Genomic DNA, 24,654 nt, shown 5'->3' with positions numbered 1-24,654 from the left:
CGTTCCGGTCTGAAGTTGTTGAACTCAATGTTGAGTCCAGAGCTGTAAAGTGCCTCATCAGAAGATGAGGGGCTGTTCGTCCAGCTTGTGTTGGACTTCTCCGGAACATTGCAGCAGGCCGAGGACAGAAATGTGAGCCTGAGAGCAAGGTGGCGAATTCTAATGGCAGCGAGCGGAAGGTCAGGGTCATGCTTGTGGACTGAGCGGAGGTGTTCCACAAAGAGGGCAGGGAACAAGCTCCAGATGAATTAAAGAGAAACTATTTGGGTCCAGAATATTGTGAATATCTTTTACTCTGGTTGTCTTTTAACCATGTTTTGTTTCATGGGTTGACAGGCTCTTTAACAGAAAGTGAGTCTCTCTGAGGTAATTGGCTAAGGAGCCAGAGGGGAGATGAGATTTTATTTTATTTTTTGACACAGTGAGTTGTTCTGATCTGTCTGAAATCAGATTCAATTGTATATTACCAAAGAGTAAAGACTTGAAAGGGAAGAATTTACAGGGATGTGGGGAAAGGGCAGAGCAGTTGAATAAATCAGAGAGTCCTTTCAAAGAGATAGCAGGAACACAATGGGCTGAATGGACTCCTCCTGCAGTCTGTGAATCTGAGCCTCCTGCTTTTGTGCAGGTTAAAAGGGACAGATTTCATTGCAGCCTCTTCCCTGTATATGTATTTAAAGAGACGGGTTTCTCTTTAGCTCTGAGTGATCAATATAACAATTGGTTGGAGGCCCATTTCCCAGTCAGTCCTCCATTAGTGCGACATCCTTGGCAGTTTCTCAACTGGGGTGCAGGTCCCGTTATTCTCAGCTAAATTCAGTCCTCAGCTCCTGCCTGTCATTGACACGAGCAATAGAGACAGAAAGGTGCCAGAGGCTCAAATTGGAAGTTAAAACTTGTGTCTCTAAATCAACACTTCAACATTTGTCAGTCAAATATGTTATTTATACTGGGGTTTTTATTATTATATTTGGGCACTGGAAGCAAAGGGTGGGCGTTTAAAGGGTAACTTTCCCTTTCTAACTTTGAATTGTCGATAGAGCTGCCCACTGAGCCATGGCTGACACTAAGTCTAGGTCAGAAGGTTGTGGGATCAAATCCCAGTCCAGGCACCTGAAGACAAAAATCACATCCAACATTCCTCGTCCCAGCACTGAGGGAGTGCTGCACTGTCAGAACAGCCTTCTTTCAAATAAGATGTGAAACTGAGGCCCTGTCTGCCCCTCTCAGGTGGGTGTAAAAGTTCCCACAGCCACTATTTTGAAGAAGAGCAGGGGAGTTATCCCCGGTGTCCTGGTCAATATTTATCCCTCAATCAACATCACCAAAAACACATCATCTGCTCATTATCACATTGCTGTGTGTGGGATCTTGTGTGTAAATTGGCTGCTGCTTTTCCTACATTACAGCAGTGACACTTCAAAAATAGTTAATTGACTGGAAAGCACGTTGGGATATCCTGTGGTTGTGAAAGGCGCTATAGAAATGCAAGTTTTTAAATTGAAGATTTCGGTTATCTGATCTTGTTTTCTGGAAATTAATTGTTTTCAGCCACACCACCCAACCTACCATTTAATAAATTAACCAATTAAGACAAAGGCAGAATTCTCTGGATAGTAGATTTAAAAATAGGTTTATTAAATAAATAAGGTTTACTGAACAAAAGACATTGACTTTTACAACTTCATGTGGGTGGTCAGTCTGTAGAAGCGTAACCCTCTCTGGCTCCTTCTTTGACAGTAATTTCCTTGGAACTCGGCCTCGGGAGTCTTCATTACTTGGCCAGCAAGGAAGACCTTCAGAACCTCTACTTTTATCCCCAAAGTGACCATTACCTCACGTCAGAGTTGGGCCTGTTGTAACATAATTGGTCAATTTGGTCACTGGATTAATTTAATTGGTTCCTAATTACTGACTCTACCTTCTCTCATTATCTTAGACAGGAGTACAATAGAACTGTTTCATACTAACCCTTTATCCGATTCTATACAATCCCTTATTCATACAGTTTCAAATGTTGTGGCTAATCAGAACTTGAAGGTCTCTCTTGCCAGTACATTTATCTTCATTGCACGTTCTTTACATACACAGCAATTAACCTTTGACATTTTTACAGCAAATGAGAATCAGGGCACAATCTCATGGCCACGATGCGCAAGGCGCGAATCCAAGTGCGCCAGTTAGATCGCAGGAGAGTCCGAGTCCCCATCGGTCACATGGACGCCGATTAGTATTGGCCCACACAGACATGGGCCAGGCATCACGGTACCTGAGGGGTTCCCGGGCCAATGGAGGCCCCTGAGTGGTCAGGGATAGGGCAGGGTGGCTCCCCAGCCCAGCCCCTGGAACGTGTGCACCTTGACACTGCCAGACTGGCACCTTGGCACCGCAAACCTGGGTATTTCACACTCTGCCCATTCATGAAGATCACTCATAAAGACTGAGTCTTGATTTTGTGTAACAACCATGTCTTTCTCTCCATTTCAAATCCCCCGTGAAAATCCAAGCAGCATATCGTAAAATTATTCGATTTAAAACAGAACGAGTTGTTGGGCTTCACTGCCTGACAAAGGTGCAGGAAGTAAATTCAACTGTAACTTTAACAAGGGAACTGGACAGATTCTGTAGAAAAATAAACTCACCGGGCGATGGGACTAATTAGATAACTCATTCAAAGAGCTAGCATGGGAACAATGGACAGAATGGCCTCTTTCTGTGCTCTCTGAGACTCATTTGCATTTGAAGAAAGTGGGAAATACCTGGAAGCCACTTCCTATGATGCGGGTAGAAGTAGAGATGTTGGAATGTTTCCAAAGGGAAATTGGATGGGCTTTTGAGGGAAATAAACTGACAGGGATATGGGGATAGAATGGGGCAATGGTTTGATCTACAGAGATCTACAAGTTGTAAATCTTTGGAATTCTCTACCCCAGAGGGCTGTGGGAGCTCAGTCACTGTGTGTGTTTAAAGCAGAGACAGATTTCTAAATACCAATAACACAAATGGATATGGGGATAGTGTGGGGGAAAAGACATTGAAGTGGATGATCAGCCATGATCGTATTGAATGATGAAACAGGCTCGACGGGCTGAATGGCCAACTCCTGCTCCTATGTTCCAATGATACAAAGATAGGTAGGAAAGTAAATTGTGAAGAGGACATATTGAGGCTACAAAGGTAGATGTTAAATGAGTGGAATAAGATCTGTCAATTGGAGAACGTGGGAAAAGGTGTGATTGTCCATGTTGGCCAGAAGAATATAAAAGCTTATTATCTAAATGGTGAGAGACTGCAGAGCTCTGAGATTCAGAGGGATCTGGGTGTCCAAGAGCATGAATCACAAAAGGCGAGTATACAGGTACAGCAAGTAATTAGGAAAGTTAATGGAATGTTATTGTTTATTGTGAGGGGAATTTAATACAAAAGTAGGGAGGTTATGCTTCAGTTATACAGGACATTGGTGAGACCACATCTGGAGCACTGTGTACAGTATTGCTCTCGTTTAAGGAATGATGTAAATGTGTTGGAAGCAGTTCAGAGAAGGTTTACTGGACTCATAGCTGGAATTGGAGGCTGGTCTTATGAGGAATGATTGGACAGGCTGGGCTTGTATCCGATGGAGTTTCGGTGACTTGATTGAACCGTGAAAGATCCTGAGGGGCCTTGACAGGGTGGATGTGGAAAGGATGTTTCCTCTTGTGGGAGAATCTAGAAATTGGAGTCACTTCAAAAGTAATAACTTGCCCATTTAAGGCAGAGGAGAACTTTTTTCTCTGAGAGGGATTTTCTCTGCCTCACGCCGCCGAGGTCCCAGGTTCGATCCCGGCTCTGGGTCACTGTCCGTGTGGAGTTTGCACATTCTCCCCGTGTTTGCGTGGGTTTCGCCCCCACAACCCAAAAGATGTGCAGGGTAGGTGGATTGGCCACGCTAAATTGCCCCTTAATTGGAAAAAATTTGGGAACTCTAAATTTACATTTTTTTAAAAATCTCTCAGCCTTAATATCTTCAGATTTTCTGAATGTGCTGCTATTACTTCCTCATTTATTCCAACATTTTTTCAATAATAAACGTTAAGCTAAAAAAAACAAAAACAAATAAATAATAAATGTCAGGCTAATCGTCCGATAGTGTCTCATTTTATGCCTCCCTCCCATTCTGAATCGGGGGGTTGTCACATTGGCAGTTTTCCAGTTCTCTGGTACTGCTCCAGAATCCAAGGATTTTTAAAAAATTACAATCAATGCATCCACTATCCCTGCAGCCATTTCTTTTAGGATCCGAGGATGCAGCCATCCAGGGGACTTATCTTATCCCCATTAGTTTGTCCAATACGACTTCTCCAGTGATGGTACTTAATTGCTCCCTCCGTATTCTTTAATATTAATGGGATATTCGAAGTATCTTGATGCATAATGTCTGTTTAACTCCTCGGCCATTTCCTTGTTCCCCATAACTGACACAGCAGCATGAAGGCACAGTGGTTAGCTCTGTTGCTTCACAGCTCCAGGGACCCGGGTTCAATTCCCGGCTTGGGTCACTGCCTGTGCGGAGTCTGCACGTCCTCCCCAAAACTGCGTAGGTTTCCTCCGGGTGCCTCCCACATGTCCCAAAAGACGTGCTTGTTAGGTGAATTGGACATTCTGAATTCTCCCTCTGTGTACACGAACAGGTGCTGGAGTGTGGCGACTAGCGGATTTTCACAGTAACTTCATTGCAGTGTTAATGTAAGCTTACTTGTGACAATAATAAAGATTATAATAATAAAGAATATTCTTACTATTTCCTCAGACGTATTTTCTAAGGGGCCTCTGTGGAGTTGAGGTTTCAAACAGATCAGCTGGGAACTTATTGAATGGTGGAGCTGGCTCGAGGGGCCGAGTGGCCTACTCCTGCTCCTAATTCGTATGTTATTACATCCTTTATAATCGATTGTAGCATTTTCCCTCCTACTGATGTCAGGCTAATGGGTTTGTGGTTCCCCGTTTTCTCTCTCCCTCCTTAAATATTGGGGTTACATTTACCACCTTCCAATCTGCAGGAACCATTCCAGAATCTATAGAATTGTGAAAGGTGATCACCAATGTATCCACTATCTCCACAGCCGCCTCTTTCAACACTCTGGGATGTAGAGCATCAGCTTTTGGGGATTTATTAACTTTCAACCACATTAATTTCTCCAGTACTGCTTTTTCACTAATACTAATCTCTTTCAGTTCCTCCTGCTCACTAGTCCCTTGGTTCTCTGATATTTTTCAGACAATTTCTGTATCTTTCTCTGTGAAGACAGACACACATTGTTTAGTTTCTCTGCCATTTCCTTATTCCCCATTATAAACTCTCCTGTCTCTGCCTGGAATGGACCCACATTGGTCTTTGCTAATCTTTTCCTTTTCACATTCCTTTCGAAGCTTTTCCAGTTCTCCCCAGTTTGCTCTCATATTCTATTTTCTCTTCATCAGTTTCTTGATCCTTTGCTGAATTCTAAAACAAGTTCCCAATCCTCAGGCTCGCTACTATATTATCTCCTCCATTGATCTAATGGAATCTTTAACATTTCTTGTTCGTCACGATAGCTTCATTTTGCTGTTTAATTTTTGCTTCTTAAAAGGTATCTATATTTTATGTAAATAAAATGCGAGTGGTTGCCTGTCTATTGTCTATCGGCATTCAAAGAACAACAAAGAACAAAGGACAGTACAGCACAGGAACAGGCCCTTCGGCCCACCAAGCCTGCTCGGATCATGATGTCTGTCTAAACTAAAACCTTCTGTGCTTCCAGGGTCTGTATCCGTCTATTCCTATCCTATTCATGTATTCGTCAAGATGCCTCTTAAACGTCACTATCGTACCTGCTTCCACCACCTCCTCCGGCAGCGAGTTCCAGGCACTCACCACCCTCTGTGTAAAAAACGTCCCTCGTACATCTTGGCTAAACTTTGCCCCTCGCACCTTAAACCTATGTCACCTGGTAATTGACTTTTACAAACTGGGAAAAAGCTTCTGACTATCCACTCTGTCCATGCCACTCAGTTTTGTAAACTTTTATCAGGTCGTCCCTCAACCTCCGTTGCTCTAGTGAAAACAATCTGACTTTATCTAACCTCTCCTCACAGCTAATACCCTCCATGCCGGGCAACATCCTGGTAAAACTCCTCTGTACTCTCTCCAAAGCCTCCACATCCTTTAGGTAATGTGGTGACCAGAATTGTAGGCAATATTCCACGTGTGGCCTAACTAAGGTTCTGTACAGCTGCAGCATGACTTGCCAATTTTTAAACTCAATGCCCCGACCAATGAAGACAACCATGTCGCCTGCCTTCTTAGCTCCTTATCCACCTGCGTTGCCACTTTCAGTGATTTGTTTATTGTAATTTCCCAATCTACCACAGACAACTTGCCCCTCATACCATGACAGTTTCCTTCTGCGAGAAACACACAGATAAATTAGACAAAAGAACCCTGTAACCACCATAGCCCATCTTCATGGCAACGTGGCTGCTTTGGGAACTAAATATCTATCAACGTGCAAACACCTTTTCATTCTGTGCTCCTCGTCAAACTTGGAACCAGGTAATCGCAACGAGGCTCAAAAATGGTCAGCCCACCGGAGGCAGAGGTGTTAGACCGGCCAGTCCAGCAGAAAGAAACCCTCCAATCATCACCATTCACCAGATGTCAGAATGAACAAAATGCAGTCCTGGATGTCAGTGAGAGCAGAAACAATCACAACAGAGCCAACATCTGTAATTTATTGTGAACTTGTTGGAGTCACAAATCACAAAACCCCTCCCCACATTGAGAGATGAATGGTCTCTTCCCAGAATTAACTCGCTAGTGTCTCCGGATCATTGAATGTCTCCCCTGCTCAGAGCAGGTGAATGGCTTCTTCCAGGTGTGAACTTGCTAGTGTTCCCGCAGGGTGTATGGATATCTGAATACCTTCTCCCCAGTGTGAACTCGCTGGTGTCTCTGCAGGTGGGATAACCGAGTGAATCCCTTCTCACACTGAGAGCAGATGAACGGCCTCACCCCAGTGTGAATTCGCTGGTGTATCTGCATGCTGGATAACCGAGTGAATCCCTTCTCACACTGAAAGCAGGTGAACGGCCTCTCCCCAGTGTGAACTCGCTGATGTATCCGCAGGTTCGATAAAGCAATGAATCCCTTCTCACACTGAGAGCAGGTGAACGGCCTCTCCCCAGTGTGCACTCGCTGGTGTGTCAGCAGGTTCGATGAAGTGGTGAATCCCTTCTCACACTGAGAGCAGGTGAATGGCCTCTCCCCAGTGTGCACTCGCTGGTGTGTCAGCAGGTTTGATAAAGCAATGAATCCCTTCTCACACTGAGAGCAGGTGAACGGCCTCTCCCTAGTGTGCACTCGCTGGTGTGTCAGCAGGTTAGATGAAGTAGTGAATCCCTTCTCACACTGAGAGCAGGTGAACGGCTTCTCCCCGGTGTGAACTCGCTGGTGTGACTTCAGGGCGGATAACTGAATGAATCCCTTCCTACACACAGAGCAGGTGAACGGCCTCTCCCCAGTGTGACTGCGTCGATGAGCTTCCAGCTGAGATGGAGCACTAAATCCCTTCCCACAGTGCCCACATTTCCACGGTTTCCCCATGTTTTGGGTGTCCTGGTGTCTCTCCAGGTTTGACAATCAGTTGAAGCCTCGTCCACACACAGAACACGTGTACAGTCTCTCCCCACTGTGAATGGTGTGATGTCTTTTCAGGCTGTGTAACTGGTTAAAGCTCTTTCCACAGTCCGTGCTCTGGAACACTCTCACTCGGTTGTGTGTCTCTCGGTGCTTTTCCAGTCACACTGATGGTTAAAATCTTTTGAAGCCGACAGATTGAGCAAACATTTCTCCTTCGAGATTCAAAGTCCGGTGATATCCAGTTCCAAGGAATTAAGAGGCTCAGCCAGATTGAGACATGAAGTTTGAGATTTCTGTCTGTAATTCCTCCTCTTCTAATATCCTGTAAAAACAATTTACAAAAGACATCACTGTCAATACTGGATAGAAATTCAGAACAGACAATTCTAGTTCCTAGATAACATTCTTTCCTCTCTCATTCCCCAAAATCTCCATCCCACACACTCTCCCTCCATTCTCACTCTGCTGTATCTAATATTCACCCTCCCAATTCTCCTGAAGGTGCTCATTCAGGCTGATTGACAGATCCATGCTCACTGCTTCCTGTCCTGGGCACAGAGATCACAATAAATAGGAGCTGCAGTTGGCCATTTGGCCCATCGAACCTGCTCATTTATTCTGTGGGATCATTGGCCGATCTATGTCAGCGACATTCTCCGTGTTCTTGACCAGAGGCTGGGTGTGCTGACTCAATATCTGTCAGCTCAGGAGGCCAAGCTGAACAACACCATGAAGAGGCTCGAAGATCCGGAAGAGAGAATCCTGAACATTGAGCGAGATGCCTCCTCGGCGGAGGCAAGAATTAAATCCTTGGAGAACCAGCTGAGTGGCGTGGGAGAAGCCTGGAGGACTTGGAGAACCGAGGGTCAGAGAAAGAACATCCGAGTCGTCAGCCTGCCAGAAGGTGTGGAGGGTGAGGCTCCCGTTAGGTTCTTCGAGGACCGGCTGCCACGTTTTCTCAAGCTGGATGTGAAGTCTGGGTGTTTCAAATTAGAAAGGGCATCGGATCCTGTCTTTGAGGCTGAGGGACAGTTTTCATCCCAGGCCTGTAATCATTCACTTCCACAACTTGAAAGACAGCAGTAGGTCCTGGAAACGGGTAAGATGAGGTGGGACCTGGCTCCATAAGGAATGAGGATTTTCCTTCTTCCAGGATTTTTCAACAGCAACGCAAACGAAGCATCGAGGCTTCGATGAAGTTTGAAGGGAACTCAAGGCTGCGGGAGTGAATTATGTCGCTTTACCAGCGACCCTGAAAATTGTGTCCGACAACACCGTCAAGACTTTCGATAATCCGACTACTGCCTTTGCCTTCATTAAATCCATGAAGCGCAAGGATTTGGAGGGATGGTTTGCAGCTCAGACTAACTCAGGCTCTAATCTGGACTCTTTCCTTATCACTGTTTCGTTGTCTGAACTTGTTATCTTTTATCCTGTTGAAGGGAGTTGTTATTCTGTGAGCGCAATTGAATATCTTCTCCTCAAGTGTTGCAGGGACTCGGATTATCTTATCTCAGTTATGGTAGATGTGCCGTGTGCTTATTATCCGTTGTCTTCTATTATCCAAGCGTTAATCATGGCAAAACCGAGTGGCACCATTGTTGAAGGGTGGATGGTGGATGCAGGTCTTCACAGGTGGGTCTAAAATGCGGGAGGGACATTCGATCCCCATTCCCTTGTTGGCCCTTCTTTTCTTCTCATTTTGGAGAAGGTATCCTGAGGGTAACGACAGTCTGGCCGTGGGGTTAATCCTCCGGGTCCTCAGTCTTATTGAGGAATGTCCCCTTGGATCTATTGTGGTTGTGATTCTTTTGTATTTTTCTTATTATGGGAGGGTTTATGTGTTGTTGACTTTATCCTACTCTGGTACAGACGGGGCTTTTATCCGTGAAAGGAGCAGTTTGAGGAGACTTTGGTGCCTGTGGTGTAAAGTGAGTTGGAGGAGGGGGTAATGGAGCACGCCCGATTGTGGCGTGAAAATCTGTTCTTTTGTTCTCTCTGTCGCCTAACTAATGGCGGCAGTTAATCTATCTCAAATACATAGGCTCCAATTTGACTTACTTGTTCCTCCTGGGCTTTCCATGAGTGAATTCAATTTAACTTAGGCCCAGAGTAGGGCACAGTGGTTAGTACTGCTACCTCAGCGCCTGGGACCCAGGTTTAATTCCAGTCTTGGGGGGCTGTCTGTGTGGAGTTTGCATATTCGCCTCGTCTCTATGTGTGTTTCCTCCGGGTGCTCTGGTTTCCTCCCACAGTCCAAAGATGTGCAGTGAAAGTGGATTGATCACGCTAATTTGCCCCTTAGTGTCCAAGATGTGTAGGTTAGGTGGGTTGACCATGATCAATGCACCGGGTTACGAAGATAGGATGGGGCGTGGTCTAAAGTGAAATGCTCTTTCTGAGGCTCACTGCAGACTTGAAGGGGCAAATGACCTTCTGCACTATAGGAGTTCTATGTCATCTATGTTGTGTGATTCATATTAATTTGTAAAGATCTGTAAAGATTTAATCACCTGCTAATGGTCACATTCCAAGCATTGTTTGGCATCTTTGAATTTGTCTATATATATGTTTCTGGAACAGACCTCTTCATTCACCTGAGGAAGGAGCAGCGCTCCGAAAGCTAATGACATCGAAACAAACCTGTTGGACTTTAACCTGGTGTTGTAAGACTTCGTACCATATTAATTTGATTATGCTGTTAGTCTGTTTGTAATATTTTTGGGTTTACAAACTGAATTAGCACTGCAGCCTCGCGGCGCTGAGGTCCCGGGTTCGATCCCGGCTCTGGGTCGCTGTCCGTGTGGAGGTTGCGCATTCTCCCCGTGTTTGAGTGGGTTTCGCCCCCACAACCCAAAGATGTGCAGGCTAAGTGGATTGGTCGGGCAGCACGGTAGCATTGTGGTTAGCACAATTGCTTCACAGCTCCAGGGTCCCAGGTTCGATTCCGGCTTGGGTCACTGTCTGTGCGGAGTCTGCACATCCTCCGCGTGTGCGTGGGTTTACTCCGGGTGCTCCGGTTTCCTCCCACAGTCCAAAGATGTGCAGGTTAGGTGGATTGGCCATGATAAATTGCCCTTAGTGTCCAAAATTGCCCTTAGTGTTGGGTGGGGTTACTGGGTTTGGGGGATAGGGTGAAGGTGTTGACCTTGGGTAGGGTGCTCTTTCCAAGAGCCGGTGCAGACTCGATGGGCCGAATGGCCTCCTTCTGCACTGTAAATTCTATAATAATCTATGAATTGTGATATAATCTTACGTTCTTTCCCCACTCACTACTTTAAACTGTTAACTGGTTGTTCAATTGATCTGGCATGTCATCCCTCAAATATCTTGTTCCAAATTAATTCTGCAATGTGTTGCTTGGATTTATGTTGGCAATATCTCTTGTTCTGCTCTGTGCCCATTTCCCACAATTTTTTCTGTTACTCTGTTGCAATCATTGTTTCAAAACGAATTAAAACATAACAATTTATTAAAAATCTGTCCAACTCATCCGTGAATATATTCAATGACTCCCACACCCCACTGGTCCCCGTGGACTAATAACCGGAAATATATTACATAACTACAGTACAATATTACAAGGCTAGAAATAATAATAAATGTACGTTATTACATAACTATAAATAATATATCTAATCTCTACCATATAACAACAGGAGACATGTCTCTGTCTGATATTAATTTACTGTCCCCTTAAATGTCAGCCATTGCCTGGAGAAACCAGTCCTTTAATTGTGAACATTGGGAAAGAGACCATCCTTTTAGCCAGACAAATAAATGTGTCAAGCTGAGGGAACAAAGGATGTCAATGTCTTTAAGAGAGAGAGACCTGGGCCAAGCTTTGCAGAGTCTGCACCCTCCCTGGATTCACTTCCTTTCCCTTCAGTTGCTGCAAGTCACCAATTGAAGGTCAGAATGAGAAAAGGAATAGAAAGGAGGAGAAAAGAAAGTGTTTTACTCACAGATGTTGGAGACAGGAGGACGTTTTTCGTCTGTGAGGTCCCAGTTTTGCTCAGTGTCCAGCTTCTGCCTTCAGACAACGGGGGAGCTGATTGGATAGGGGATCACCAACTCTTCCGGCGCACGCAAAGGAATCCGCGGAGATGTCTCACGGTTCCAGTGCGCAGGTCCGGCGCGCGGACACTGCAGCTCCTCCCCACTCATTGTTCCCCCTCCTCGAGGCAAGGTTTCCAGGCAACCGCCTGACGGCTCCGGCTGACAGCTGCGGCGAGAGCGAGAAGCCTCTGGATGATTTCCCCTCCCCCTGCACGGGACTGCGCATGTCCAAGAAAGAGGAGAGGCTGTGCATGTGCGACAGAAGGCCCACCCCTGACCTTCCTGCTGAGGTATTGACCAATGGGAAGAATTAGAACCGGAAGGACTTTTGTTCTCCAGCCAATCAGCGCGCGTTTGTGTGAATGGAGACTGAGCTCACACAGACTAAAATGCTCTCCTGTCTCCAACATCTGTGAGTAAAACACTTTATTTTCTCATTCTCACCTTCAATTGGTCACTTGCAGCAACTGAAGGAAAAGGAAGTAATTACAGGGAGGGTGCAGACTCCGGAAAGGTTGGCCCAGGTCTCTCTCTAACACATTTACACCGTTTGCTCCCTCAGCTTGACACATTTATTTGTCTGGCTAAACGAATGGTCTCTTTCATACTGTCCACCATCCCAATATCCCCTGACGCCCTCAGTGCCATCGCAAATGGTTCTATAGCCAGGGCAAACAGCAGTAGGGAGAGCGGGCACCCCTGCCTCGTCCCCCCGTGCAACCTGAAATAATCTGAACTCAATTGGTTTGTCGGTACACACGACACCGGTGCATGGTATAACAACCGGACCCAGTCCACAAAACACTGTCCAAATCCAAACCGCCCCAGGACCTCCCACAAATAGTCCCACTCCACTCGATCAAAGACCTCTGCATCCATGGCGACCACCACCTCTATCTCTCGTCCCTCTGGAGGTATCGTGATCACATTGAGTAGCCTCCTGATGTTGGCCGCCAGATGCCTCCCCTTCACAAACCCCTCTAGTTATCCCCTATCACCCCTGGGACACAATCCTCTATTCTCGAGGCCAAGATCTTAGCCAATAGTTTGGCATCTACATTTAGCAGGGAAATCGGTCTGTATGACTCGCATTGCCGTTCCAGCCTCCCCGAACAGGTGCCGGAATGTGGCGACTAGGGGCTTTTCACAGTAACTTAATTTGAAGCCTACTTGTGACAATAAGCAATTTTCATTTCATTTCATTGTTCAAGGTCCTTTTCCTGGTTCAAAATGAGGGCGATCGAAGCCTGCAACAACGTTGGGAGAGCACTCCCAGCTCCCTTGCCTCGTTAAAATCCCTTACCACCCCTGGCCCCAATACCTCAGAGAATTTCTTATAAAATTTCACCAGGTACCCCTCCAGACCAGGGACCTTGCCCAGTTGCATCACCTCCAGTCCCTCTATCTATCACTTTCTGAAACCTATTTCCTTTACTTGCTTTTGCTAAATCGCCATCTTTCTTTTTTTTAAATCACTCAGTCATTTTATACTGTGTATTATAATTTGAAGAATTATCACAATTTGTAATTGAATGAAAACTCAACTACTGTATTTGCTAAAGACAATCAATCTGACCTAACCTTGTGTTGACAAACAAAGTTTACCAGTGGCACAAGCTGACAAAGTTCAACTGAACTTTGCCAAAAAGCACAGACTTGATCTCTGTTATTTGGGAACTAAGAAGGGATAACGGATATCCAGGATTCCGAATAGACACAGCCATCCATTAGGCTTCTATCTACGGGAAAGGCGCTGGGGCAGTTGAGAAGGGTAAGAAGGGTGGTGTATGAGTAGGGGGAGAAGGCGAGCAGGATGCTAGGGCACCAGTTGAGGAAGCAGGAGACTGCAAGGGAGACCGGGAAAGTGAAGGATGCTTCTACCAGTGCAATTGGGGCCCCCAGGGCCTCCACCTGCTCCTCTTCCATCTTCAGGAACTCCAACCCCTCTAAGGTCTGCCTCATCGCCCCCGCCCCGGCAGGGGGTTCTGACTCGTACAGCTTGCTATAGAAGTCCCAAAACTCCCCATTCTCACCCTTCGGCTCCAAGACCATATTCCCTCCTACGTCCTTCACTTTCCCGGTCTCCCTCGCAGCCCCGGGATCAATGAGCCTCTTCATGGTGTTTTGCAGCTCGGCCTCATGAGCTCAATGAGAGGTATTGAATCAGCTCACTCAGCCGCTGGTCAATAACACGGAGAATGTCGGCAGTCGACCTCCGAGAGAGTCCCTGAGAGCGCGGGGTCGAGAGACCTCCTGAGGGTCAGGCCGCCATGTTGAAAAGGCAGCTCCATTTCCACTGAATCAACCTTCCCTCTTTTATCGACGGATTTCTTAATCTTGCCTTACCTAATCCCAATGTCTTCCAGAGACATGAGAACAAATATTAATTCAAGGATCAGGTAGATGAGTGTCGGGCAATCAGGATAAATTACGGATTCTAGATGAGTGGCATCAGAATCTGCGGAAAAGCAGCTACTCCTGCACCGCATCACATGGTTCCCACCCAGACAGATTTCTGATGACGAGGGAGTCGAGGGTTATGGATAACAGGCAGGAAAATGGAGAGAAAGCAGAGATGAGGAGGGATTTCTTCACTCGTTGTGGAGCAGTGTGAGAATGGAGGGAGAGTGTGTGGGATGGAGATTTACAGCTTTTGCAGAGTGAGAGAGGATAAAATGTTACAGAGAAATAAAAATTGTCTGTTCTGAGTTTCTATCCTTTACTGACAATAATGTCTTTTGTAAATTGTTTTTACAGGATATTAGAAGAGGAGGAATTACAGACAGAAATCTCAAAAGTCACATCTTGATCTGCCAGAGTCGCTCGGTTCGTCGGGGCCTGAATATCATCGGCCTTTGAATCGAGAAGGAGAAATGTTTGTCTGTTCTGTTCGCTACAGACGATTTTAAACATCATTGTGACTGGAAAAGCACCAAGACACACACACCCGAGTGAGAGTGTTCCAGTGCACTGACTGTGGAAAGAGCTTTAACCAGTTACACAGCCGGAAAAAACATAACACCATTCACAGCGGGGAGAGACTGTACACGTGTTGTGTGTGTAGTCAAGGCTTCAACTGATTATCTGATCTGGAGAGTTACGACGAGACCCAAAACATGGAGAAACTGTGGAAATGTGAAGTCTGTGGGAAGAGATTCAGAGTCCGATCTAAGCTGGAGATGCATCGACGCAGTCACACTGGAGAGAGGCCATTTACCTGCTCTGTGTGTGGGAAGGGATTCACTGAATTATCCAGCCTGAAGTCACATGCAAAAGTTCACACTGTGGAGAAGCCGTTTATCTGCTCTCGGTGTGGGAAGGGATTCAGACATTCATCCACCCTGAAGTCACATCAGCGAATTCATACTGGGGAGAGACCGTTCACCTGCTCTCAGTGTGAGAAGGGATTCACTGCGTTATCCAGCCTGAAGTCACACCAACGGGTTCACACTGGGTAGAAGCCGTTCACCTGCGATCAGTGTGGGAAGGGATTCACTCAGGTATCCAACCTGAAGACACACCAGCGAATTCACATTGGGGAGAGTCCATTCACCTGCTCTCAGTGTGGGACGGAATTCACTGCGTTATTCAGCCTGAAGTCACACCAACGGGTTCACACTGGGGAGAAGCCATTCACCTGCTCTCAGTGTGGGAAGGGATTCACTGCATTATTCAGCCTGAAGTCACATCAGCGAATTCACACAGGGGAGAGGCCATTCACCTGCTCTCAGTGTGGGAAAGAATTCACTCAGTCACCCCACCTGCAGGCACACCAGCGGGTTCACAGTGGGGAGAAGCCATTCAACTGCTCTCAGTGTGGGAAAGAATTCCGAGATTTATCCACCCTGCGGACACACCAGCGAATTCACACTGGGGAGAGACCGTTCACCTGCCCTCAGTGTGGGAAGGGATTCGCTCAGTTATCCAGCCTGAAGATACACCAGCGGGTTCACACAGGGGAGAGGCCGTTCATCTGTTCTCAGTGTGGGAAGGGATTCAGTCATTCATCCACCCTGTGGAAACATGAGCGAGCTCACACTGGGGAGAAGCCGTTCGCCTGCTCTCAGTGTGGGAAGGGATTCAGTGATTCATCCCACTTGAAGCGTCACCAGCGAGTTCACACTGGGAAGAGGCCGTTCACCTGCTCTCATTGTGGGAAGGGATTCCGACATTTATCCACCCTGCAGAGACATCAGCGAGTTCACACTCCGAGAGGCCATTCACCTGCTCTGATTAGGGGAGACGTTGAATGATCCATCCCATCTGCTGAGTCACCAACAAGTTCACAATTGATTGCAGGGATTGGATTGTGCTGTTATTGTTTCTACTCTCCATTTCATTCGGACTGCAATTTATTCATCCTGTCAATTGGGATGATCGGGGTTTCTTTCTGCTGGAATGGCTGATCTCACAACTTTTCCTCCAGTGGGCTGATGCTCTTTGAGCTTTGTTGCGACTACGTGATTTCCAATTTCACAAGGGTTACAGAGTGAAAATGTGTGGGAAGTTAAAATATAGTTAATTCCTATTTCTGTTTGCAACCCCCCAAAGCATGCCACGTTGCCATGAAGATGGGATATGGTGGTTATATGTTTCTTTGTTTAATTTTTCTGGGTCTTTCTCAAAGAAGGAAATGTTGAGGTATGAGGGACAGGTTGTCTGTGGTAGGTTGGGAAATTACAATAAAAGGTTGGACAATAGGCAGACAATTGCTCGCATTGAAGAAATTATTACATATTTGCAACAAATACACATTCCTTTCAGGAACACAAATCCACAGGAAAGTGGTGCAGTAATTCTTCACACCTGATTACAGCTTTTGGATTCTGCTGTTACACAAGAGAACCAAGGGAGTAGTGAGCAGGAGGGACTGAAAGAGATTAGTATTCGTGAAAAAGTAGTACTGGAGAATTTATTGGATTAAAAATTAATAAATCCCCAAAAGCTGCTGCTCTACATCCCAGAGTGTTGAAAGAGGTGGCTGTAGAGATAGTGGATACATTGGTGATCATCTTACTAAATTCTATAGATGCTGGATTGGTTCCAGCAGATTGGAAGGTGGTAAATGTAACCCCAATATTTAAGGAGAGAGAGAAAACAGGGAACCACAGACCCATTAACCTGACATCAGTAGGAAGGAAAATGCTACAATCCATTATGACGGATGCAGAGCAGCACGGTAGTGCATTGGTTAGCACTGTTACCTCACGGCGCTGAGGTCCCAGGTTCAATCCTGGCTCTGGGTCACTGTCTGTGTGGAGTTTGCACATTCTCCCCGTGTTTGCGTGGGTTTCACCCCCACAAACCAAAGATGTGCAGGGTAGGTGGATTGGCCACACTAAGTTGGCCCTTAATTGGAGAAAATGAATTGGGCACTCTAAATTTAAAGAAAAAAATATTATGACGAACACGATAGCATACGGCTTAGGAGCAGGAGTAGACCACTCGGCCCCTCGAGCCTGCTGCACCATTCAATAAGTTCCAGGCTGATCTGATTGTAACCTCAACTCCACAGAGACAAGTTGTGAGGGGGATACACACAGTTTGCAATGAGATATTGATAGGTTAAGTAAGTGAGCAAAAAGTTGGAAAATGGAGTATAATGTGGGAAAATGTGAAGTTGATTTTGGAAGGGAGAACAAAAGATCAGTGTTATTTAAATGGAGAAAAACTGCAGAAAGCTGCAACACAAAGGGACTTGGGGGAACTTGTGCACGAAACACAGAAAGCTGGCAGACAGGTGCAGCAGGTAATCAGGAAGGCTAATGGAATGTTGGCCCTGATTCCAAGGGGATTGGAGTATAAGAGTCGGGAAGTCCTGCTCCAGCTGTGGACCAGAGGGACCCGTCTCAGAATAACGAGGTGCCTATTAAGACTGAGATACGGAGAAATTTCTTCACTGAGGGTTGTGAGTCTTTGGAATTGAGAGCTGTGGGGACAGAGTCCTTGTCCATATTTAAGGCTGAGATAGATTCTTGATCAGCGAGAGAATCAAGCATTACAGGGAAAGGGCAGGAAAGTGGCCAAGAGAAATGTTGGATCAGCCATGATTGAATGGTGGGGCAGACTCGAAGGGCCGAATGGTCTACTCCTGTTCCTATTTCTGCTGCCCCACCCCCATCCGATAACCTTTCACCCCCTTGATGAACAGGAATCTATCCAGATCTGCCTTGAAAATATTCACAGACTCTGCTTCCACTGCCCTTTGTGGAAGAGAGTTCCAAAGACTCCAAACCTTCGGAGAGAAAAAAGTTATTCTCTGCCTTTAATGGACAAGTTATTACTTTTAAAGTGACTCCAATTTCTAGATGCTCCCACAAGAGGAAGCATCCTTTCCACATCCACCCTGTCAAGGCCCCTCAGGATCTTATACGTTCAATCAAGTCACCTAAACTCCATCGGACACAAGCCCAGCCTGTCCAATCATTCCTCATAAGACCAGCCTCCAATTCCAGGTATGAATCCAGTAAACCTTCTCTGAACTGCTTCCAACACATTAACATCATTCCTTAAATGAGAGCAATACTGTACACAGTGCTCCAGATGTGGTCTCACCAATGCCCTGTATAACTGAAACATAACCTCCCTATTTTTGTATTCAATTCCCCTCACAAACAATAACATTCTATTAGCTTTCCTAATTACTTGCTGTACCTGTATACTCTCCTTTTGTGATTCCTGCTCTTGGACATCCAGATCCCTCTGAGTCTCGGAACTTTGCAAACTCTCGCTATTTCGATGAGAAGCTTCTTTTTCTTCCTGCCAAAATGAACAATTTCACATTTTCGCACATTGTTACCCATTTGCCAGATGTTATCCCATTCATTTCAAATATACTTTTTTAACCTCCTTATGTCTTCTTCACAATTTACTTTCCTACCTATCTTTGGCCATTCAGCCCATCGAGCCTGCTCCACCATTCAATACAATCATAGCTGATCATCCACTTCAGTGCCTTTTTACGCACACTATCACCATATCCCTTTGTGTTATTGGTATTTAGATATCTGTCAGTCTCTGCTTTAAACACACTCAATGACTGAGCTTCCACCGCCCTCTGGGGTGGAGAATTTCAAAGATTCACAACTTGTTGATCTATGTAGGTCAAACCATTTCCCTGTTCTCTCCCCGTATCCTTGTCGCTTTATGTCCCTCAAGTGCCCATCAAATTTCCTTTGGGAAACATTCCGTCATCTCTGCTTCTATCCCGCACGACGGAAGTGGGTTCCAGATATTTCCCACTTTCTTCAAATGTAAATGAGGTTCAGAGAGCACAGGAGGCCATTCTGCCCATTGTTCCCTTGCTAGCTCTTTGGATTAACTATCAAATTAATTCCACCGCCCTGCAAGTTTATTTTCCTAGTTTATTTCCAAGTTTATTTTGAATCCCAGCTCACAACAACTCGTTCTGTTTTAAATCTAATGGGCAGAATGGCCTCCTGTGCTCTCTGCACAGCATATTGTGAAATTATTAGATTTAAAACAGAACAAGTTGTCGTTATTTGGGATTCTCTGCCTGACAAAGGTGCAGGAAGTAAATTCAACTGTAACTTTCAAAGGGGAACTTTACAGATTCTTTATATAGTCCCATCGCCCGGCAAGTTTCTGTTCCTACAGAATCTGTAAAGTTCCTGCACCTTCATCAGGCAGCGAATCCCAAATCACAACAACTCGTTCTGTTTTAAATCGAATGATTTACAATATGCTGTGTTTGGATTTTCACAGGGGATTTGAAATGGAGAGAAAGACATGATTGTTGCACAAAATCAAGACTCCGTCTTTATTCATGATTTTCATGAGTGGGCTCAGTTTGGGGACCAATACTTGTTTATAATTTTTTTTTTAAAATTCCCATTAAGGCTCAATTTAACGTGGCCAAACCACCTACCCTGCACATCGTTGGGTTGTGGGGGTGAGACCCATGCATACACGGGGAGAATGTGCAAACTCCACATTGACAGTCACCCGGGATCGAACCTGGGTCCGTGGCGCCGTGAGGCAGCAGTGCAAACTACTGTGCCACCTTGTTTAGGGATTAATTCTAAAAATAAATTATATTTCTATCGCATCTTTCATGATCACAGGTTCTCCTAAAGCATTTTACAGCCATTGAAGTACTTTTGAGATGTAGTCACTGTTGTAATGTCAGAAACTGTAGGTATGCCTCAGTTCTAGGGGAGGGGGTGGCGTAGTGGTATTGTCAATTGATTACTTAACCAGAGACCCAGAGTAATGCTCTGGGGGACCCAGGTTCAAATCCCGCACCGCAGATGATGACATTTGAATTCAATAAAAATCTGGAATTAAAAGTCTAATGATGACCGTGAAACCATTGTTGATTGTCATAAAGACCCATCTGGTTCACCAATGTACTTCAGGAAAGGACATCTGCTGTCCTTACCTGGTCTGACCTGCATGTGATTTCAGACACATAGCAATGTGGATGACTCTTAACTGCCCCCTCAAGGGCAATTAGGGATGGGCAATGAATGCTGGCACAACCAACGATGCTCACGCCCCATGAACATATTAAAAAATGATATTTTGTTTTTAAAATCAATGACTCTTCAATGACAATCAATTGTTAAATGTAATAAGGTCAAGGAAGCCATGATAAAATCCAACATGTGACTGGACCTTTATTTTTAAAATTAATACTGTATCAACCAAAATGTTTCCAAAACTTGCTGAACTCGTGGAAATTGTTTAAACTAATATAGTTCCATAATTTTGTGAAGCTTTTGGACATCATATGTTGCTAAAGTCTGGCTCAAGTTCAATCCAATCAAGGTTCATAAGAAAGAAAGGTATTACCTTCCACAAAATAGTTTTTTTTAACTAATGTAACTTGTATTAATCAACAGTATTAATCAATGATTACTGTATTAATTACCTACCAGTCAGTAACAGATGACTTAATAAGTAATGAACCTTAATCAAGTTACAATTAATGAATCAATAGTTGTAATGAAAGACTGAATTTTATTTGCTGTAAAAATATAAAAGCTTAATTGCTGTGTATGTAAAGAATGTGCAATGAAGATAAATGTACTGGCAAGAGAGACCTTCAAGCTCTTATTAGCCTCAACATTTGAAACTGTATAAATAAGGGATTGCTTGAATCAGATAAAGGGATAGTATGAAACAGTTCTATTACATTCATTGAGATAATGAGAGAAGGTGGTGTCAGTAATTGAAGACCCAATTAAATTAATCTAGTGACCAAATTGACCAATTGTCATATTACAACAGGTCCAACAGTGACGTGAGGTAATGGTCACTTTGGGGATAAAAGTAGAGGTTCTGAAGGTCTTCCTTGCTGGCCAAGTACTGAAGATTCCCGAGGCCGAGTTCCAAAGGAAATTACTGTCAAAAAAGGAGCCAGACTCCTGAGGCTGAATTCCACAAAAATTACTGTCAAAGAAGGAGCCTCAGAGGGTTACGCTTCTACAGACTGATCACCCACATGAAGTCATAAATGTTATATATTTGGGGTTATCGTTGTGTTGTTACGTGATCACTTTAAAAATCTAGTCACATGTATAGTTTGTAATGTCATTGGCTGCTTCGTGGGCTTTATCAAACTTCTAGATCAAACTTTTGTCGAGTTACGGGTGGCACGGTAGTACAGTGGTTAGCACTGTTGCTTCACAGCTCCAGGGTCCCAGTTCGATTCCTGGCTTGGGTCACTGTGTGTTTACAGAGTCTCCACGTTCTACCTGTGACTGTGTGGGTTTCCTCCGGGTGGTCTGGTTTCCTCCCACAAGTCCAGAAAGATGTGCTGTTAGGTAATTTGGACATTCTGAATTCTCCCTCTGTGTACCCAAACAGGCGCCGGAATGTGACAACTCTGGACTTTTCACAGTAACTTCATTGCAGTGTTAATGTAAGCCTACTTGTGACAAGAAAGATTAGTGTAAGATTATGATTATCTCTTCAATAAACCTGCGTTATCTGCATTCAACCCCACATGCTACAGCTTCATTCTTTTGCCCTGAGTGTGCAGAACATAAGATAAAAAGAATACTGGTGAAGAGAAATGGATTAAATTGTTTTCAAGCAAGAAAAGAAAATTGAAGCTTTCGATGTTGAGACAGAATTAACAGCAGGTCAGCCGATTTCACCTGGCATTGGATTTATCAGATGGTTGTGCAGAACAAATAATTAAAACAGGCCCCCCGAGGAGTTCAGGCTGCTGAGCTCACCACGTGTGCAGTTAGATTGAAATGAAAGTCACCGTCGCCCCAGAAGACCATAGGTTTCTCTCCCAGTTTGAGAGAGAGCTGACTGGCGGTGACTTAACCTGAGGGTCACCACACCAAGGATTGGATTCTCCGCGCCCCCGATGCCGGATTCTCTGCCCCACTGCCCCCCCCCCCCCACCCCCGGACACCAAAATCGCATTCGGTGATGGGGCGGAGAATCAGTTTTGGTGTCGAAATCGGGCCTGGCGCCGGTTTTTAAATTCTCCACACCCCCCCCCCCCAATAATGGCTGTACTCGTGGAGTACGCCGCACCGAGAATCCACCGCCTGAGGCCCACCCCGTGATACTCTGTCCCCGACCGGCCAAATTCCCGAAGGCGCGGGACTCTCATGGTCCCAGCCGTACAGGAACCTCGCGAGGCTGCTTTGGACTCAGTCCGGGGTCGCTGCAGTCGGGGAAGGGCCGATTGGCGGGCAGGGGAGTGTTGGGGGCAATGTGTGTGGGCTGTCCGTGGCGGCTGATGCGGGGCACAATTTTGTCGGTCCAGGCCCGCTGTCTGAGTTCGCCATGGAGCACGGCGCGGACGCTGCTGTGCACATGCACATCCTCTGACCCGGAAGTGCTGGGGGCCATATCGGCAGCTAGAGCTGCAAGCTCTATGACGACTGCCTGCTCGCCCCCAGCAAAACGGGGAATCTGTGGCCTTTTGACGCCAGTTTTCCTGGGGTAAAAGACCACAGTTTTCCCGACGGCATGGGGACATCGTCTCCAAAACAGAGAATCCAGCCCGAGGTGAGGGGCAAAGTTGAGAATGTTTATGAAAATGTTTTTATAAAAGTTTTATACAATACAGAATAAACAAATTTGTGCAGAGCAGATAGTTTGCAAAAACCCAACCTTGGAAGTAAACCCCCCCCCCCCGAACCCCAACTCCCTAAACACCCCCAAACCCCAATTCCCTAAACACCCCCGCCTCTTCTTTTGATTATTTTGAAGGTTATCCTGAACCCGACAAGTCTGGTGCAAACCCAGAACACGTGGGCATGATTGGCCGAGCCCCCCTGGCAGAGTTCACATTTGTCCTCCACCTCCGGGAAGAACCTGCTCATTCTGGTTCTTGTCAGGTGTTCTCTGTGCACCATAAGACCATTAGACATAGGAGCGGAAGTAAGGCCATTTGGCCCATCGAGTCCACTCCACCATTCAATCATGGCTGATTTCAACTCCATTTACCCGCTCTCTCTCCATAGCCCTTAATTCTTCGAGAAATCAAGAATTTATCTTGATTTCTGTCTTAAAGACACTCAACGTCCCGGCCTCCACCACCCTCTGTGGCAATGAATTCCACAGACCCACCACTCTCTGGCTGAAGAAATTTCTCCTCATCTCTGTTCTAAAGTGACTCCCTTTTATTCTAAGGCTGTGCCCCCGGGTCCTAGTCTCCCCTGCTAATGGAAACAACATCCCAACGTCCACCCTATCTAAGCCATTCATTATCTTGTAAGTTTCTATTAGATCTCCCCTCAACCTCCTAAACTCCAATGAATATAATCCCAGGATCCTCAGACGTTCATCGTATGTTAGGCCTACCATTCCTGGGATTATCCGTGTGAATCTCCGCTGGACCCGCTCCAGTGCCAGTATGTCCTTCCTGAGGTGTGGGGCCCAAAATTGCTCACAGTATTCTAAATGGGGCCTAACTAATGCTTTATAAAGCTTCAGAAGTACATCCCTGCTTTTATATTCCAAGCCTCTTGAGATAAATGACAACATTGCATTTGCTTTCTTAATTACGGACTCAACCTGCAAGTTTACCTTTAGAGAATCCTGGACTAGGACTCCCAAGTCCCTTTGCACTTCAGCATTATGAATTTTGTCACCGTTTAGAAAATAGTCCATGCCTCTATTCTTTTTTCCAAAGTGCAAGACCTCGCACTTGCCCACGTTGAATTTCATCAGCCATTTCTTGGACCACTCTCCTAAACTGTCTAAATCTTTCTGCAACCTCCCCACCTCCTCCATACTACCTGTCCCTCCACCTATCTTTGTATCATCGGCAAACGTAGCCAGAATGCCCCCAGTCCCGTCATCTAGATCGTTAATATATAAAAGAGAACAGCTGTGGCCCCAACACTGAACCCTGCGGGACACCACTCGTCACCGGTTGCCATTCCGAAAAAGAACCTTTTATCCCACTCTCTGCCTTCTGCCTGACAGCCAATCGTCAATCCATGTTAGTACCTTGCCTCGAATACCATGGGCCCTTACTTTACTCAGCAGTCTTCCGTGAGGCACCTTATCAAAGGCCTTTTGGAAGTCAAGATAGATAACATCCATTGGCTCTCCTTGGTATAACCTATTTGTTATCTCTTCAAAGAACATCTAAACAGTTTCCTGGCTACTTCGCGCAACACCACACACACAACCACTCAGAGTCCCCCAGTTTTACTGCTACTGAAGAGGAAGCTGAGAACAACATCTGATCAACATTTCCCCTGGAGACGTCTGAGACAGTGGAACACAATCAGCAGTCGCAAACCTGAAGAGAAGGTAATCCCAAAAGGTGCTTGATTGGACAAGGACAGCAAGTATTGGTGCACAGCGGTACCACCAGCGAGAAGTGGGTTCCTGTAACCGTATTGGCATATTACAATAATCATGGGTGACTTTGATATGCAGGTGGACTGCATATTGCAGTCAGGTTGGTAGCAGATCCCAAGAAAGGGAATTTT

The 24,654-nt window shown here is 45.6% G+C and overlaps 1 protein-coding gene and 1 long non-coding RNA gene across 2 annotated transcripts; one reads left to right on the top strand and one right to left on the bottom strand.

Moving 5' to 3' along the window:
* Window positions 1-6,729: 6,729 nt before the first annotated feature.
* Window positions 6,730-11,940, bottom strand: LOC140422342 (uncharacterized). Its single transcript, XM_072507380.1, has 2 exons — window positions 11,623-11,940; window positions 6,730-7,979 (listed from the first exon to the last, which is right to left on the bottom strand). Exon 2 carries the CDS (start codon window positions 7,619-7,621, stop codon window positions 6,905-6,907), a length of 717 nt encoding a protein of 238 aa, XP_072363481.1. The 5' UTR covers window positions 7,622-7,979; window positions 11,623-11,940; the 3' UTR covers window positions 6,730-6,904.
* On the top strand, window positions 11,866-24,456 carry LOC140422352 (uncharacterized). Its single transcript, XR_011947398.1, has 3 exons — window positions 11,866-12,128; window positions 14,474-21,825; window positions 24,300-24,456. It is a non-coding gene; the product is annotated as an uncharacterized lncRNA (long non-coding RNA).
* Window positions 24,457-24,654: the final 198 nt, after the last annotated feature.

This window comes from Scyliorhinus torazame, chromosome 5 (genome assembly GCF_047496885.1).
Source record: "Scyliorhinus torazame isolate Kashiwa2021f chromosome 5, sScyTor2.1, whole genome shotgun sequence".
NCBI classification, from domain to species: Eukaryota; Metazoa; Chordata; class Chondrichthyes; order Carcharhiniformes; family Scyliorhinidae; genus Scyliorhinus; species Scyliorhinus torazame.
The sequence above is the reverse complement of the archived record's forward strand: the minus strand, read 5'-3'. Positions and strand labels throughout refer to the sequence as shown.

Excerpts from the sequence above, each read along its gene's own strand:
- LOC140422342 (XM_072507380.1), bottom strand. The coding sequence starts at position 7,621 with ATGGGGAAACCGTGGAAATGTGGGCACTGTGGGAAGGGATTTAGTGCT.